An 18,604-nucleotide genomic window follows, 5' to 3' on the forward strand; every position below is an offset into this window, starting at 1 on the left:
GTTTGGGTAATTTTAAAGTCATGGATAAGTAGCAATGTCTGAGGACAGAGAACACAGAAAGCAGACAAGAAGCAGACTCCCACAACCCTTTCCTGGGATGTTCTTGGTACTATGGTGGTACTGTGTGAAGCTCTCATAAATGAAAACCACAAGAAATGTGTATGGAGTCTTTTGTAACATCCTCTTGTTTCTAGTACAGAGCTCCAGACGTTACTCTATTATCTTGATGAGAGGCTAAATAATAGCCAAGTTACCCAGCATCAAGTATATGATTAATAAGCTAATTTAGTCCCCCAGTTTCCAAGTTAAGGGGTTTTTTTTATGAACACTGAAAAAAAAAGACATTTATCTTATACTTAAGGGTTTAACCTTCCCTAACAAGGAACCAAGAGCAAGCCAACTTGTGTAAATGTGAAAGAACTCTTCCAATGCAACACACTCAATTTGATACTCTAATTTTTAATCTCATTAACCATGATTTCATGAAAATAACATTTTTAAGGCTATTATTTTATGACAAAACCATCACACTTCTCGTTAGCCCCTCCACCCTCAGGACAGCACAAGGCTCCAGTTCAAGAGCTCACATGAATACTGGTGGGCAGCTGCTGAAAGAGAAAGCTCTCCCCACAGCGAGACTTGTTCTGAAAGAACAAGTTCAGAGTGAACAACTGGTGCAGAAGTGATCAGATGTGTGGGTGGGTAGGTAGTTGGGCAGATGGAGTCAGGATAGATTTAAATGCCCAGATACATAGATAGATAAGATAAACTCACATTTGAAAAAAGCAAATACTTTTCAAAGATTGTACTTAAAAGACTTATTTTACTCATTAATTATTAAGCAAACATTGAATGTATATTCTCTATGAATCATTTTACTATAGGAAGATCTCCTTCATCCCACAAATGTTTACTGCATTCCATTAGGCGAGGGCTAGCATAGACCCTGAGTGTATGCTTGCTATAGCCAGGGGCCCATAACTTCCAGACAGTCTCTTAGACTAATGACAAACACAAATTAGAAAGGCAAAGTGTAATACAGGCATCCTTCATAGTGTGAATTGAACTTGTCCCAGGAGAGCGCGTTGGGTGGTGATTATTTTGAGATCAGAAGTCTATATTCTACTGTGCTCTGCAGACAGGAAGTGGAATGGTAATTTCAGTCTACCTCAAATTCCAACTATGTACTCAAATATCACTAAGAAGTACTTAAGTATTATGTAATTCTCTACTAGGTGCTTGCCTAAACATACCTATGAATGTCTAGTTAAGGGATTATGGTTTGGGGTCTGAGGTTGTGGCCAATGGAGATGGCGGGGTAAAGGATGCATGCCATGACTGAGATAGCTTCTGTCCTGCAACAGCTTGCTATCCAGGCCTGGGGCATAGTCCAGACCACTGAAAGATGACAAACCAAATGGGTCTAACTGGTGTGACACATATCTTTTCAGCCCACAAGTAGAAGACAGTGAGGGGACTATTCAATTTGATGGAGAGGGTTATGCATTGGTGAGCCGTCCCATCCGCTGGTACCCCAACATCTCCACAGTCATGTTCAAGTTCCGGACATTTTCATCAAGTGCTCTCCTGATGTATCTTGCTACGCGAGACCTGGTAATATGAGCATGGGAAATGTGTTTGCTTTTTTTTTTTTTTTTTGTGGAATACCAATATAATTATTAGTTACTGATACCAGTTCAACCTAACAGGAGTCTAGAATGGCTGTGTGGTAGCCAAGATGATACAGTAAATACTTATATATTTTCAGTGATGATTTCATCATAACACAATTTAGTTATCTTTTCCTCTGCAGTGTCACACCCTGGATAACTCTTTATGAGAAGCACCCAGTGATAATTTTCCCAGGATAGAATTACGTAGCAGCAAACCTAGTTCTCTGTCCTCATTTGAGAGACCTCAGTTGAAAGGTGTTTCCAAATACTCCTTGGCTTCATTTTTCTCAGATCCGTGTTTCTTTAGCCAATTCTTCTGGGGAGCTTACCATTTGGTTTGCTTATTCATTTTCAAAGGAACATACCTTGCCCCACCATCCGGAGAGAATATGTCCCAGTAATTTGATTGTGGCCATCTGGCCTATAACATCACACTCACAAGCAAAGAAAATTAAATAAATAAAGATAAAATTTACAATGAGTAACACCAGTTCTATTTCAGAAATGTACTTCTGTCACAGAGTGACACATGCAGCAATCTAGCCATAAGGCCCTTTCTATAAACCCCATCAAAAGTGAGAACCCAGATATTTCTCTGTGCATCTCATCACCAGTTTATTTTTACTCTGCTAATAGAAAGACTTCATGAGTGTAGAGATCAGTGACGGACACATAAAAGTCAGCTACGATCTGGGTTCAGGAATGGCTTCCGTTGTCAGCAATCAAAGCCATAACGACGGGAAATGGAAATCGTTCACCCTGTCAAGGATTCAGAAACAAGGTGAGTTTTTAAAAGTAAGACTTCAGCGTGGCCCTTTCATCGTACCATCCAAAGCGCCCATGAACCTAATCAGGAGAAGGGCCTTGCCTGTAATTTCAGCTCCTCGTAAGCTCTGTGAAGGATTGATATAGTCATTTCTGTGGCTTACATTATAGGTGGTTTGGATTAGACAAGACTGATTGAAGAGCCAAATGGTTCTCTGTCATTTTCTTTTTTGAAACTGAGAGCTTAATTTGAAAGCATAAAAGTGTCTTACAGCTTGTGAAATTATATCCTATAACAGGTTTGGAAATGGCTGTGTGCTTTTCTATTTTGTCGAGATGTTTCCTTTAGTTTAGAATCTGTAGGGTAAAATGACTCAACTGCCAGTTCTATGCTCTTCAAAAATGCCAAAAGAAAAAAAAAAGGTAAAAGAAAAGAAAAAAAACTGTAAATATGTTCCAGTAATGAACTGAGTAGTAACGATATGACATTTGTTATGGTTCTGAAACTTTTCAGAATTCATCATTATTTCATATGCAAGGAAGTATTTTGGTCTGTTGTTAGATAATGGAAACTTATGTATGCTGGCAAATATATGTGTGTATATCCATATACATATATACATCATACACATATACCTAAATTGTGCATACATACACATCATACACATACAGTGTTTGTGTGTGTGAGTGATGGCTGACCTTGATTATCAGCTCAAGACGCTTGAGCGGATGCAACCTCACAAAGAAGTGCCTCCCTCATATTTATCTGTTATGGCACAAGGCAGGTCTGTGGGGCATTTTCTTCATTGCCAATTCACACAGAATGGCCCAGCCCACAGTAGATGGTACCATTCAAAGGCAGGAATCATGGGCTGTATAAGAAAGGTAGCTCAGGGTCAGCCAGGAAGCCTGTAGTGAGCAGCATTCCTTCATGGCTTCTCCTTCAAGCTCCAGCCTTGAGTTGCCACCTTGGCTTTTCTTGATGACAAACTGTAACCTCTAGGTCAAATGAACCCTTTGCTCCTCTAAGTTGTTTTTGGTCAGGGTGTTTCATCACAGTAACAGAAAGTAAAATAAGGCAAGATGTATAATCATAACCAAGATGGAAGGCCATGGCTCTTAGTTCTTAGGATGATGTAATGACGTAATTGTTATTGGAAAGAATCTCATCATTCTCTTTACTATGGCATGACCAGTATTTGAAATCCAAACTTTAATACTTCTGCAAATAGATATAGACCTAATTAATGTTTATGAGGTGAGTGTGATATTTTAAGAAAATTTACATTTAACTCTGTAACCCACACTCTGTATTTAGTAAATTTTGCCAATCATCTACCAAATACTGTGCAAGAACTAAAGGAAATCTGAAGCAAATCTTTGCCTTCAAGAAACTGTCAGATGATACAAGAATGGTTAATTGCTGGTATAGTAAGCTGGCAGTCTGTCATTGTAAGACAAAATACCATTCTGTGACAAAATACCGTGAGCAAGAGCAAATTGGGAAGGAGAGAGTTTATCTACTTTACTCTCCTATATCATCACTGAAGGCACTCAGTTCAGGAACTCAAGAAAATCAGGAACTTAAAGGCAGGGGCTAACACAGATGCCATGGAGGAATGCTGCTTACTAGCTTCCTCTTTATGGCTTGTTCAGCCTCCTTTCTTATAGCATTCAGGGCCACTAGGCCAGGGAAAACACCACTCACAGTAGGCTAGGCCCTCCCACATCAATCTCTAATTAAGAAAATGACCTACATGTTTGTCCACAGCCAAACCTTACAGATTGGGGTTTCTTCCTATCTTATGACTCTAGCTTGTGTCAAGTTAGTCATAGTCTCGGAAGAAAACTGTTTCAGTGGCAGGGAGACAGGAGCTCCAGGAAGTGTACCTGAGACATGAGCAAGGGTGGAAGAGTGGGCAAGGTAGAGAGCACCTGTAGAAATGTTAGAGGAAAGTATCACAAATGCTGGAGCCATGAGACAACAAGATGCACCACTTGGAAGCAGCATCTCCATGCAGAATGTCCTTAGGGAAGAACAATGCTGTTACTCTTCCATAAGTTGGTATGTTGCATTCTCCATCCCCGTGTAAGAGAGACACAATGCTCACAAGTCCTAAGAACTCTATGTAGTTCAAGGACATTTAATTAAGTGTTTCTCGAACCTCTCTAATCACACAGACCCTTCCACTACTGCAGTACCACTGTTCTTGGAGGCACATGTTAGCAATCACATGTTAGCAATGGCATCAGTAAATATGTACGGTAAGTGCATGAATGATATTGGAAAATTACTGGGTGATACTTAGATAGCCGGGTGAGTCTGTGCAGAGTCTTGTGAGCTAATAAAGCAACTTTAGACATAGAGGAACTTAACTTCACCAAGGTCGTGGTATTGTTGGGAGTGGGCTTCACTGAAATGTCTTCCAGAGTACCTTGGTCAGGATCTTTGTGATCATTTTTGTTGTTCCAGAGATCTTCAAAGAACCTGTACACAGAATAAACTTAAAGTCCATAATGAGAATGGAGAGGGAGCTGGGCATGATGGTGCACACCTTTAAATCCAGCACTCAGGAGCCAGAGGCCGGCTGATCTCAGTGCCTTTGAGACCAGCCAGGTCTACACAATGAGTCCAGGACAGCCAGGGCTCTGTTACATAGAGAAACTCTGTTTCAAAAATAAACAGAGAGAGAGAGAAGAAAAAGAGAATGGAGAAGGTAGAAGGGAGCTGAGATATATAAAACATCTTATACTCAATAAACAAGGAACAAGATTTGGAAGAATCCTTTCTTCTTAGATAACATGAATGCGTCAGTGCTATTGAAGGAGTTGTTAAACTGAAAGAAAATAACAGCATTTTGGTTGTTTTGTTTTGTTTTTTAAAAATTGTCGCTTCTGTTTGAAATAAGTTGTATTCAAGGTGCCTTTAATATCCTCGGCAGCCTAGGGGAACTGTGTACTTCGTCAGGCAATGAGATGCGGTGAAGGTCGCGGCATTCTAGAAGGGAGGCGGAGAAGTTGGAGCTGCCTTCCTCTTCACAGTGGCCAGAGAGGAAGCTGTAAGGGTGAGACAATCTGAGTAGTCTGTCAGATCAAGAAGGCCAACAGCCTTGAAGCCCACAAATATTGAAAGAGTAATTAAACGAAGACCCAATAAAAGGGGCATAAAAAAATAATCAGAAAAAGCTGAAGCGAATCCTTACAAAAGGCCAATGTTAAGGAAAAGAATGAATATCCAAAAATAATGAAGAACTGGGCATGGTGGCATGCCTGTAATCCCAGCACTGGGGAGGTAGATGCAAGAGGATTAAAAATGAAAGGTCATCCTTGATTGCACAGTAAATCCTAGCTACAGTTACATAAAACCTTGTCTCAACGAAAAAGGAAGAAGAGCAATTTATCCTAGGCCATGGCATGCCAACAGGAAATAAGAGCAACGGAGCTCAACACCAATGGAAGTGCGGAAGCCATGATGGTCCTTGAAAAGTATGGTAGCAGTGTAGTCACGATGAAGGTTAGTTGTGGCACACTAGGGTGCAAAGGTTTATGGGAAAACAGTCACTGTGACAATAAACTGATTCCACAGGAAGTCCATCTGAGAAGGAAGTAAAAGGCGGTAGTTGGTGACTCTGAGTGTGGAGTGGGAGGGCAAGGGTCAGAGATGAGAAAATGATCTGGTGTTCCCCATTGTTTTCTAGCATGTTGTAAATATGTGGTATGCATTTTTTTTTTTTTTTGAGCAAATGAGTGATTCTTCGGGATAGTGGTAGGCTGTGAAGGATGTCTCAGAAGAGAGGAGGCCAAACAACAAAGAGAGGAGTGGCCACCAGTACAGCAGGAGTCCTAAAAATGCAGGACCAGCCCGAGGCAGGGTGGAGGAAGTGGGTCAAGTAAAGCAAGAGGTGTGTACTGTGTGGGCAGGAATGGTCTGAGGTCGTTCTCTGGAGGATGAGCATAGGAGAAAACAAAGAGTTACAGATTGGCAAGTTAAGAGAAAACTACTACATGCTTTGTAGGGAAGGTGTAAAAAAGCACAGGCAGGCACACAGAGGAAGGGGATGCGGGCTATCTGGATGAGACCTGATAGGCTGTGGTCAGATGGTAGGGGAAGAAGGGAGTCCCCAGTCAGAGGTGTAAGGGAGGGGAAGGGGAAGAGGGCAGAAGAGGGAAGGAGCATGGAAACAGAAAGATACAAGTGAGGGGATAATAATTGGGATGTAAATGTAAATAAATTATAATAAAAAATAGACTTGAACAAAGAAAGAAAACACAGGCACTGGGCTTGGCAGCCTAGTACTTCAAACTCTAAAGATGATGCAGTGTTAAATAAGTCGATAGGTAAAACCATGGGGGTGGGAACATTCAACTTCTTAGGAGTAAAATTTCCATACATTGTCAGCTTGAAAATATATCAATTATTTTAATTCATCTTTTAACCTTTTCTTTTTTATTTTCTCCATTGAAACAAGTAATCAAAAAGTCAAAATATAGGACTGCATAAATGTGAAAGTCATAAAAGGAGTGTTCCAGCTTGTTGTAACTCAATCACTGCCTCCAAGTGGTGGTGGTTTTTCTTGTTGGCTTTTTTTTTTCAGTTCCCACTAAACTTAGATTATTATCCCTCTGGGGTCCAGAATCCAGAGGGAATATTGACGGTCCTGAAACTATACAGTGTCTTACGCATCCTTCCTGTTCTACATGTTGGTCCCTGAGTCACCGTTACTAGACTGTCCCCTTGGCTATGTATTCTTCTGGGTCTGTACATGAACTGTGGGCTCCCATTCTGACATGCCTTCTGAAATACCAACGTCCAGTGCACCGAGCACTCACCCGCCCTCTTCCTTGGGGGCTTCACAACAGGAAGCTGCTACTTTTCCTGCTATGTCTCCACAGTATCACCATAAAAGGGGAATCTCATTACATCCAGTTGCTCAGAAGCTGGGGTCTCACATCAGCTTCAGAGCTTCTCCTGCTGTGTTTGCTTTCTGGTCTCCAGCCAACCCATTTCTCAAATCAAACAGGTGCCATTTTTTATTATAATAAAACTATATAGACGTCTGGTGTTCTACCTGTTTTTAAATATTTATTGTATCTTCTCTGATACTTTTAAAGGATTTTATTTTTCTCGCATGTCAACTAATAAGAATTATTTTTCATACTAAGGAGAAGAACATGAAAGGCACAATAGAATATTAGGGAATGGTTATAAAATCATTAACAAAAGAACAACCAATGCAGACTTATTATTCATGTTTGAGAAATGAAATCTCAGTGGAAGAATACAGCCATTTAACACGGAGGAGCAATGTTGAAAAATTAAATGCACAACTGTGAAGCAAGAGTCCCAGTGGAATTTGACACTAAGAAGATGCAAAAAGGGATGCCACTCCACAGAAACTAGAATGTTTAAAATTTCAAACCCTAGTCACATCCAGCGCTGCAAAGATGCAGGACAGGAGAAAAGCTATACACTGGGGAAGAGGATGGAAGATGGCACAGCACTGACAAACTGCTGTGCAAGCTCACCAGCCCTATCAACCAGCCATTCTTCTCCCTCTCATGGAATATAAAAGCACAAGTTGGAACAAGTCCTTGGCCCAAAATACTCATATCACTTCCATTTGTGAAACTCAAAAGATAAAGCCAAGTTAAACAACCACCAGCATGTATATTGATATACGTAAAATTGTTGTAAGTGCATATTATGGAATACTGCTGGACCACAAAAGTAACAAACCACTAGTATAATACAAATGAATAGATGTGAAATATTGAATGGTATAAGTTAGACAAGAAGAGCACATTTTATCAAATTATATGGGCAGTGCACACTCATCTATAGTCACATAAAGCACATGGGTGTCAAGCTATGGTAAAATGTAGGGTAGGGCAGTGGAACTGCAAAAACTCACAAGGAAGCTTGGGGGGGCTAGACACACTTTCTTGCAGGAGGTAATGGGTCCCATGGGTGTATAGATATTTCAGATTTTGTTAGGGTGTACCTTTAAACTTTGGCAAAGCTTAATATGTCAGCTAGTCAACTATACCTCACTAAAGCTATTCTTGAATTGCATAATTTGCATACTTACATAGAATATCCATATCAGTGAGGGCATTGACTTTATTAGCTAGGAATGCTGACAGGGATGCCTTCGAGTTTAAAAGACTGACTAGTGTAACGATGGGACCAAATAAAATAATTCATGTATGCTTGAGAGTACAAAGTTCCTGTCTTTGATTCATACTATGTTTAGCATTGAAAGAAAATGCTAATAATGATGTCTTATTTGTCAAATGTAAATTTTCATAAAAATTCAGGCCCAGACATGAATATTTGGGGGAGTTATTATCATATTATAAAGAGAAACACAGTAAATTTACTGTGTTGGCTAAAACTAATACATGAGCAAGAGAAACAACATTAGGGCGCATCCTATATCCCAAGTGCTCAAAGATATATGGGAGGGCCAGTAGATTACTAAGCAGATAAAATTCCTGCTGCCAATTTTGCTGACATGACAAAAGGAGAGACTGAACTCCTGACAGTTGCCCTTGACCTCCACACATATGTGTGCATATGCACACACATAGATTCACATACACATGTTAAATTAATGTAATTAAAACATCCTTTAGGGATAAAGGAGAAGAGATTGTGAAAACTAGAGGTAAGAAAAGCTAGAGAGGTTGGCACCTTGGAAGGCCAAAGAAAAAATTCCTACAGTGAATGAAAGGCTAATGGCATCAAACATTTCAGTAAAACTGTGGTAAGGACTTGAGGTGCTCAGGTTCTGAAAGAGGACTGGGGAGGGAATTCGAGAAGGCTTTAAGATAGGAGGACACCAAGCACTGAGGTGAAATGAAGTAAGGCTTCGGCAATGTCAGTGATTGCATTTGATCAGTCATGATATTAGGTGCTTTGCATTGACTATTGTTTATTTGTAAAAACCACTGTTGTCTTGAAATTCAGAATCATCTCTGGAGGGCACTCCTCACCCTCCCTAAGTCTTGAGTAAAACCACAGCCACTAATAGAAGCATAGTCCCTCAAGGGCACTGGATCAGACCAAAGCTGAAAATAACTAGGTTTTTGTTGGATTTGGAGAAGAAATGGATTATCAAGGCAGAAACAGTGTATAAAACAGAGATGATTCCAAAATCACACGCAAAGCCCCCATGCTGAGTTTACTATGTAATAACATTCCCTTTTCCCTGCTTTCTTATAAAATTGATGTCTGAACCCACCAAATCTAAATTTGTGTGTGGGTAGCTACTTTTATATTATATATACCATATATATATATATCATAACACTTCCTACCCAAACCTTCTTCATCCCTGCACTCTTAAAGGCTGCAGGAAAGCCCTCCTCTCAAAGAGGTAAAACTGTGCCAGCCTACATCTTTATCCAAGCCAGCCCTGGGGCTAGTGAGCTTCACTTGAACTGTGTTCATGCTCTTTAATTCTGAGAATGGCTTCTAAAACTGAGCATATCTTCCCAAGAATAGGGAGGCTTAGTATGTCCAGTCACTGGCTTGTTGGTGACAGAGGCAGAGTCCATCATGGACAGCGTTAAAGTGTCCCCTGAGTCTGCTGAGAGAGAAGGTCCATGTTCCAGTGGAAATGGGCATGCTGACAGGTCTGGGCAGCCAAACATTAAGAGTTATGTTCAACACTGAGCTAGTGGATGTCACATGCGTTTGAGCCAGGGACGCAGAAGAAACAAGCATTGCATACAGTGAGCGTTTAGAGATTTCCTCGTAGCTAATGGTTCAAATGTCCATTTCCCATCTCCCACCAGACAAGGATCCAGAAGCAAAACCTGTCATATTAGTAAGCTGATGCCTCAATACACATCAAGGGCCCAGAACATATGAAGTACTTGAAGGTTAGGCCTAAGCATATAGCACACTGAGGAAGCATATAATTCAGAGGTGGCCTAGCCTGACCTTTAGAAATGAGTGAGGAAAATGGATGATATAAAGAATTCCCATTTGCCTTCTAAACAGTCTCAGTAGAGATGTGACATCTTCCTTCTTCCTTCTCTGTGCCTGTGTTCTAATCCTCTCCACATGAGAAAATCCTTAAGGATCAAATACGGCACAAGGACAGGTTCATCACTCACAACACGGCCCCCTAGTTCTTTACAGAACTGCCTCGTGGGACCAGTTATCTCTAACTCTCCACTTGCACGTCCTGTGATTTTATACCCATAACACTTTGCAAATGAACAGAAACCTCAGTAGTTCTGAGGATGCTGAAACTCACAAGATGAGCCAAAGAGTTGAAACACCTCTAATTAATCCAATTTCCAGTTAGATGGTTGTGACAACACAATAGTAATTTTCTTTAGACTAAGAAGCAGCATCAAGTGGTTTGTTGATAATCATCTAAGCTTCTCCCTGTCATCGCCGCTGATCTCCCCTCACTGTGTGGAACCCATTATTTTCATGCTCTCGTGCGAATGTTTCACTAATGTACATTGATTCTATTGTTGTACATTAAACGGTTACATATGTAATGCACATGCTTAGAGAACGCCAATGTCTATTTGAAATTTAGACTGAAAGCATCTCCATTTGTCAGGGACAACAGAGCTGTGGTGAACCCTGTGCTAATTAAACGGAATGTTTCTATCTCCATTACAGCGAACATATCGATTGTAGACATTGACACGAACCAGGAAGAGAACGTAGCCACATCATCTTCTGGAAACAACTTTGGTCTTGACTTGAAAGCAGATGACAAAATCTATTTCGGTGGCCTCCCAACTCTGAGAAACTTGAGGTAATCTAAGATATATTTCCAGTGAAAGTTTTAATTAAATGGCCACTGTGCCGCTAGAGTTGGGAAGTTTAATTACAATAGCAACGTCACATAACCTTTAGCTACAGAAAGGACTAATTCAAAAACTCATACTGCATGTAAGAACAACACTAGGGTTTAGAAACCCGGGGATTAATTTGACATCTTTGTTGAGGAGGTAAATTGAAATTGCTATTTCTCTTATACACACCTGCTGAAAAGAACTCTGAAAGTAATTAAAGGTGGGAGCTGCTTTGAACGTGGGTCTTGTCATTGCTGTTCTCTGTGCACTGAGAGAATGGCACCTGACAGTGTGCAGGCTTCCAAAAATTACTCAGTGTTCAGGATGTTGTGAGTGTAATCTAGGTATTAGCATCATAATATAGCATCGCGGAGCTTTCCCACGTACCTAACACTAAGTGCCATTTGTGATTTGCACGCCTGTTTTAACATATTTGGGATGTTTCTCAGATGCTGTGTGGTGAGCAGGGCAGGGAGACAGACACAGCTCACACAGTTCAGTTAGCTCAAACACAGGAGCTAAGAAGTCAGAAAATATTCGATGCAGCGTTTGTGTCGTTTTTTCTGCTTAATACATAACATGGGAGGGAAACAAACCCCAAAGAGTATCTAGTTCATACTATATGTTAACTGAATCTGGTTCAAATGGAACAAATGAACCTGGTTGAACTGTGGGTATTTGTGACCCCAGCAGAAAAGTACCATGTTTTGAGGGTTTTGGCTTTTTGTTGGTGGCTTAAAAAGGGTGTGAAAGTCTTTCATAGGAAGGTGTTTCTACTCTATAAAAATGCTACATCTGGAGAATTTTTAGGTTGCTATAGTTGGAAATCATGCGTACAGCTAGCTCCCTACCTCCCAAAGTGAACAGTGAAAACTTGGTCTCATTTTATGTGTCAGTTTCATATAAACGGAAGTTGTTTTCCCCAAAGTCTACTCGTAGGCCAGACAATTGTCTAATTGTCCGTCTTTTATGATACGCTTCATGGTACAGGTCATATGTGCACATTCATACACACATATTGTCATATATCTATACATATATTTAGCATATTTATTTGTGAGTAATTCTGAAATTGCAAGTTATAAAAGTCACTGCACATCAAAGTGATTGGAATGGTGATGCTGTTACCACATGGTAGTTCCTTTGCTAAGCATGCATTGCTGAATACCTACTGTGTGCTATGCAGCATACCAGATGCTAAACATACATTCAACACATGATTGTTGAATGCCTGCTGTGTGCCAGGCAGCATATCAGATGCCAGTGACCCAGGACTTACTTAAATCCAAAGTTTAACCTTACAAAGCCATTGACTATATTCATAATGAAATAAATGTAGTGAAATAAGACTACCTAAAAATAGCTTGCTTAATATAGTGATGCTTTTATTATTAGAAAGTGAGTTTGTGAAACATCCACAAGCGCATCATGAGTTACCCTCACTGGGAATGGTTTGGGTCTTGGGTACAGTTTTTTGGAAACTACGTTCTGAATCTTTAGCACTGAATGTTACTTTCTCCATTCATCTGTTTAAATTATAATACTGCTGTAGCATGGCCCACTATTTCAGGATAATCTTTACATACATGTTTGTGATTGACAAAGTATCCGTGCATTTACCTGCTGGTTTGCCCAGTCGGAATCTCTAATGATGATGCGGTGAACACAAATCATTTTCACGTATATTGTTAAGCTTGAGCATTTTGAGAGGCAATATTTACAAGCTACTCATAAATACCATGTTGGTTGCACTTTCCCATATTTCATGCCAATAAAAATAAGAACTTTAAATTTATATCCCCAGATAAAAATGTCTAAGAGGTAAAGTTTGGGGATTGGCTGCCTCTGACCTCTAACTTCACATTCATCAAGGACATTTATCCATTTAGTGTTCTGTCCTTTTTTAAATATTCCTTTCTATGGGATGGGCTTAAATAAGATTTTACTATTAAAGTTTGTTGTTTTGTTAAATGAAAATGCAATTATAAGTAAATTGTTTTTTTCTTCTCTCTCCCCTTTGGCTTAGTATGAAAGCAAGGTAAAATTTAAATTTATGCATGCCTTCTTCAAGTGCATGGCTGGGGAGAGGTGGCTGTGTGGGGACAGCAGCCGTGCAGAAGCAGAGCAACACCAGTGCAGCGGCTTCCACAGTAGAGTTCATGAGCAAATAATGCATACTGCCAGAGTCCTCACGCTTCCCAGCACTTACAAAGAGGCTGCTGCTTGCCCACTGCCAATCTGGTTACAACTTCTGTTGTTCACCAGGCCTATGGGACTTTCACTGCTTACTTGTTCAGACACCTGGCACTGGACTTCCCAGTGGCCAGCAGGACATGCCCAAAGGGCAGCTGGTCAGTCAAGTTTATGGGTATAGTCCAATTCGGTGGAGCAATGGTAAGACGGCTTCTGGAGCAGAACCTTAGTTAGGCTCTGCCCTCACTTGTACCCCAGGCTGTTTGCTCAGCAAGCCACCTGTGCTACCAAATGGTTACCGCTGCCTTCTCCTCGCTTTTTGCAGGCCTGCAAATATGCACTCACATGGCCACTGCGCCCCTTGTCAAAGCTGCTTGTTTATTGTCATATATAAAAATATCTATGGAGACATGTAGTAGACACTACATTTCAAATGAATGTTTGGGTTAAGAGTGGAGAGATTTAAAGGCTGTCTCTCCAGCGCTGTTCAGCAGCTTTTGCATTTGTCCCTGCAAGCGGATATTACTAAGAATGTTCAGGCTCCTAAGCGGCTGATCAAATCCTGAAGACGTAGTTGCCTGGCTAACCCTGGCCAAAGCCAAAGGTGCCTTGGTATTTCACAGCCGAATTGTGCCAGATTTCTGAACAGGAGATTATAGAACTGAAATGATCCAGGAAATGTTTAAAGCAAAGACCACATTTTATTATCAGAAACTAGAAAACATTGAATGTGGGAAAAATAAAAACAAGTCTTTTTTTTTTCATTACATGATTCTGAGACTAGTCATGCCATGTTTGCAGAGATGGGTGAAAGGCAAAGATTGAGCATTCCATGGAAACACAGATAAATAAAACTCCAGGGTACCACTGTGTAGCCTTGGAATTTTTTGTGCATGAGTGGTAAGCCTCAGGAAAGACTGTGGTCGCCTTAGGAAGCATTCACTGTCTGTGACTCATCCCTGAGACGTTCACTGTGTTGGATTTGCTAAACCATTGCATTTTTTTAAAAGGGTCTTAGTATTTCTGTGAATTACTTTATTAGCGTGATTTACTTTATTGACAAAACGCTCCCCACATCCCAAATTGTGATAGGTCTATCCACCTGTAAAGGACAGTTCACAAGCAAGTGAGCACAGCAAATGAAATCCACCATCCCATTTGCTTTGCCCGTGATGGTCAAAGCAAGGGCCCTTCCCTCCAGCTGGCCGTGTCCTTCATAATTACTGACTGAAGGAATGGAAGGAGAAGACCTTGGGGACCAGAGAAAATGATCAAAGGAAATAAAGAAGTTCCAGAAAGACGGGGGTGGAGCTGGAGAACAGAACAAATACTTGACAAGAAATAAATCACCTGATGCAGACTGCCAGGGTCTAATTTGCTTTCCCACCTGTTTTTCCTCATGCCATGTGTTTTTTATAAAGACGAAAACGAGAAACTTGGCATCCAGGGACGATGAGAGGAGAATTAATCATTAGCCTATCAAGTACAATATTGGTGTCGATTGGACACTTTCCAGATGCTCATTAGCACTGCACAGCGGAAAAATTACAATTTGTGCCCTTATATTTTTGACGCCCCTCAGTGTAGTAGCTACTAGCCACTGTGGGCACTTAACTTTAAAACTCACAATAGAACAACACTCAGCTTCTCCTTTGAGCAAACTACAGTGCAAGCCCCAGTAGCCACAGACGCCTGGGAACTAGCAGACTAAGAACTGGGCAGTGTAGAAGAGGACATGTCCATCATCCCATAGCTCTGCTGTCATAGCCACGAGAGACGTCATCACTATTCACATCCTGTCCATATGTGTCAACTGTGCATCCAGCTGTGCTGTGCTCAGCAGTACACGCAGACTTCGCTCATTGAAAACACAGTCACTACTGTCACTGACACTGTCATCATGTATACAGATATGAAGTCCTGGGCAATAGCAGATCACTCGGTCAGGTGTGAAATAATAAATCAGAGCTAGAGCCAAAGGCGAGGAATTAATTTCTAATTAATTGATAAGCTGCTGGCATGCTTGCTGTGTCTTTGGAAGTAGTGAGCAGAAAGCAAGCATTGAAAAATGGTTTGGGTGTGGAAGGCATAAGCCATATTAGAAGAAATGACTATTTTGCATTAGGTTGCCATATTTGGTTATGGCACCTGCATACATAAACATACAGATACACATTGTCACACACATTCACATGTGCACACATATACACATACATTTTATATACACACTCTCTTACTCATTCACACACACACACAAATGCACACACAGGCACATACACAAACATACATACACACACAAACACACATACACACACACACACTTCTCTCTAGAGCTTCAGGAAAATTTCAGATAAACATCTCCAAATAGTCTTCCTAAATTTCAAACAGCACTTTTAAGAGATTTCTGTAAATAATTGAATTATTCTGCCCACGAACTCATCTGTAGTGGAAACAAAAAGCAAGAAGCTCTTATTTCATTATGTGCGTGGAAGCATTAATGAGTCATTAATGAGTCAGTTTCTGGGCCTCGTCTTGAGATACTGTGAGGGAAGTTTCTCTTAGAGAGGAGAGCAGCATCAGAAGTCTGTGCGCGAGTGATGTCGATGTGCACTCAATCCTGCCATCACACACCAGGAAGCAAGGACTGCCGAGTGCACGTGTGTGTGTGTGTGTGTGTGTGTGTGTGTGTGTGTGTGTGTGCGTGTGCACTCTGATAGACATGCACCTGCCTGTGTGTGTTTGTTCCGCCTTGCTTCCCTCCAATGCTCACAGCCTACGCTGCCATCACTCTAACGGTATTGCTTTTGTTCTCCGTTTGACTACTCCAACAGGCCAGAAGTCAATGTGAAGAAATATTCCGGCTGCCTCAAAGACATTGAGATTTCAAGGACTCCATACAATATACTTAGCAGCCCTAATTACGTTGGTGTGACCAAAGGCTGTTCACTGGAGGTTGGTCTCTTTCTAGAAGGTTCTGTAGCGTATTCATGCCGTACTTCATTTACTTAATATGAGTGCTTTTTCTAGAACTGTTCCTTTGTTAATATGTTCTAGATTTGTTCTGATCTTTTCTTAGTTATGCATAGATGGTGGGGTAAAGCAGAAGCATTCTATAAATCACTGCAGTGGAAATGGTCTTATAAAGAGCCAAAATTGTGCTCCATTTTCCAAATTGTATAGTACTTAACTATATAGCAGCTACCTTTAAAATGGCTAAGTCTTCTGTTTGGCTCTCTCTCTTCCTTTTCAATAATGCCTTTTCTCATTTTGGTCATCTTTCTTATATTCATTTTAATTTTGCACATTATACAGCTTGATTACATTTTTCTACAACATATTAGTAGCTTACACAAACAGTGAGTAATGCTATCCAGCATCCTGCCAGTGTGGAGCATCTTGCCCACAGCTTTGAAGTTGTGTCTTGCATCTTATCCAAACCTGCAGAGACTCCTGTGATGTGAAGGCAAAGTCTCCTGGGTCTCAGAATCCCCTCCTCGTTGCTAGTGCAGCTGATGAATCTCAGCAGAGACTTTTCAGGTCTGGCCAGTGATGCAGATGCAGCCCGTCACTCTCATCTCTCACAATGCCTATTGCATGGCTAGAGATGACCAGAAAATACTAGGGAGAATTTCACGAAAACTATATAGTGATGAGATTTTAAAATAAGAAAATGTTGAATCTGTCAAACCCAATTTTTTAATTAGCCACTATAATATAACTGTTCCTTTTGGCTGCTTCTCCCAATCCAAGTGATTTTGAATCACTCCAGCATAGTTTAATGAAATTAACAGAGGACCAGACCGGAAGCTAGAGAAAAGAGGGAATTTACCTTCCAAGCAGTGAGATTTCAAGATTGGAACAGACCTATTTGTTTCTTCATTGATCATAGCTGCAGGCTCTGTGTGAAATGGCCACAGACTTCCGTGCCAAGCTTAAGAAGAAAAAAGAATTAAAACTCTAATGTTCCATGTTGTCTTCTTGGAAGAAGTTTACCAAGAGTTTTAAATCAAAGTTTAACCCTCATCTGCACTCAAGAGATGCACACACCAGAATGGAAAGCTGCCTAGAACTGAACAGCCTGTGTGCACAGTGGCAACACCAATGCAAAGGCATTCCATATCAGGGATTATTTGGCTAAAATAAGAGGCAGGAATTTGCTATGGATAAATACTGCAAAGTCTTTGCATTCATTTCATCTGAACCATTTAAAATTGTGAAAATTGAAAATCAGAATAGAAAGTAGACCATACATTTTTTCCAGCTCTGGTGCCATTTAACTGGGATTCGAACCCTGCAGCAGGAGGGGAGGAGGGATAGCCTGGATGAAGGGATGTTTTTGCTTTTACTCCAGAAAAACCCAAGACTTTTTTTTTTAAATGAATATTTCAGGTACCTTAAGTGTCCAATGACATGGTCTTGCTGAAATAAACGCAACACTTTCAAATTGTAGGACTCCTCTAGCTATTAAAAGTGATAAATAATAGTTCATGGCAGAATTCTTTTCTGCATATTTGAAAAGAGATGTCACAGGGCTGGAGAGAAAGAGAGCTCAGTGGTGAAAGGAGGGCCTGTCTTGTTCCTGAACCAGAACTGCCCATGGTTCCCACAGCAGAAAGCTCACAGCTGCCTGGAGCTCACAGCTCCAGGTACCAAGTTCTCTTCTGGCCTCTATGGGCACTACAATCCGTGTGCACAAACCCATACACACACACATGCACACAGGTACACACACATAAACATGCATACACATGCACACACTCATACATGTACACACACATACATGCACACACATAGACACACAGACACACAGAGAGGCATGCACACAGGTACACACACGTACATGTGCATACACACACAGGCATGCACACACGCACACAGGTACACACACATAAACATACATACACATTCACACACATGCACATACACATGCACACACACATGCACACACATGTATACAGACATGCATGTACACGCATACATGCACACACACATACATGTACACACAGAGAGGCATGTACACATGCACACAGGTACACACAAATACACATGCACACACATACACAGCCACACACAGATGCACACAGGTACACACAAATACACGTGCACACACACACACAGCCACACACAGACGCACACAGGTATACACA

At 40.9% G+C, this 18,604-nt stretch overlaps 1 protein-coding gene across 1 annotated transcript in view; it reads left to right on the forward strand.

Annotated features, from left to right (window-relative positions):
- Positions 1-18,604, forward strand: part of LAMA2 (laminin subunit alpha 2) — a 588,770-nt gene that overhangs the window by 537,853 nt on the left and 32,313 nt on the right. Inside the window, exons 49-52 of the mRNA XM_084776810.1 lie at positions 1,452-1,614; positions 2,310-2,454; positions 11,086-11,224; positions 16,289-16,409. Coding sequence (XP_084632936.1) covers positions 1,452-1,614; positions 2,310-2,454; positions 11,086-11,224; positions 16,289-16,409 — 568 coding nt within the window. The remainder of the gene's footprint in view (positions 1-1,451; positions 1,615-2,309; positions 2,455-11,085; positions 11,225-16,288; positions 16,410-18,604) is intronic.

This window comes from Acomys minous (assembly GCF_964271855.1).
Source record: "Acomys minous genome assembly, chromosome: 3".
Lineage (NCBI taxonomy): Eukaryota > Metazoa > Chordata > Mammalia > Rodentia > Muridae > Acomys > Acomys minous.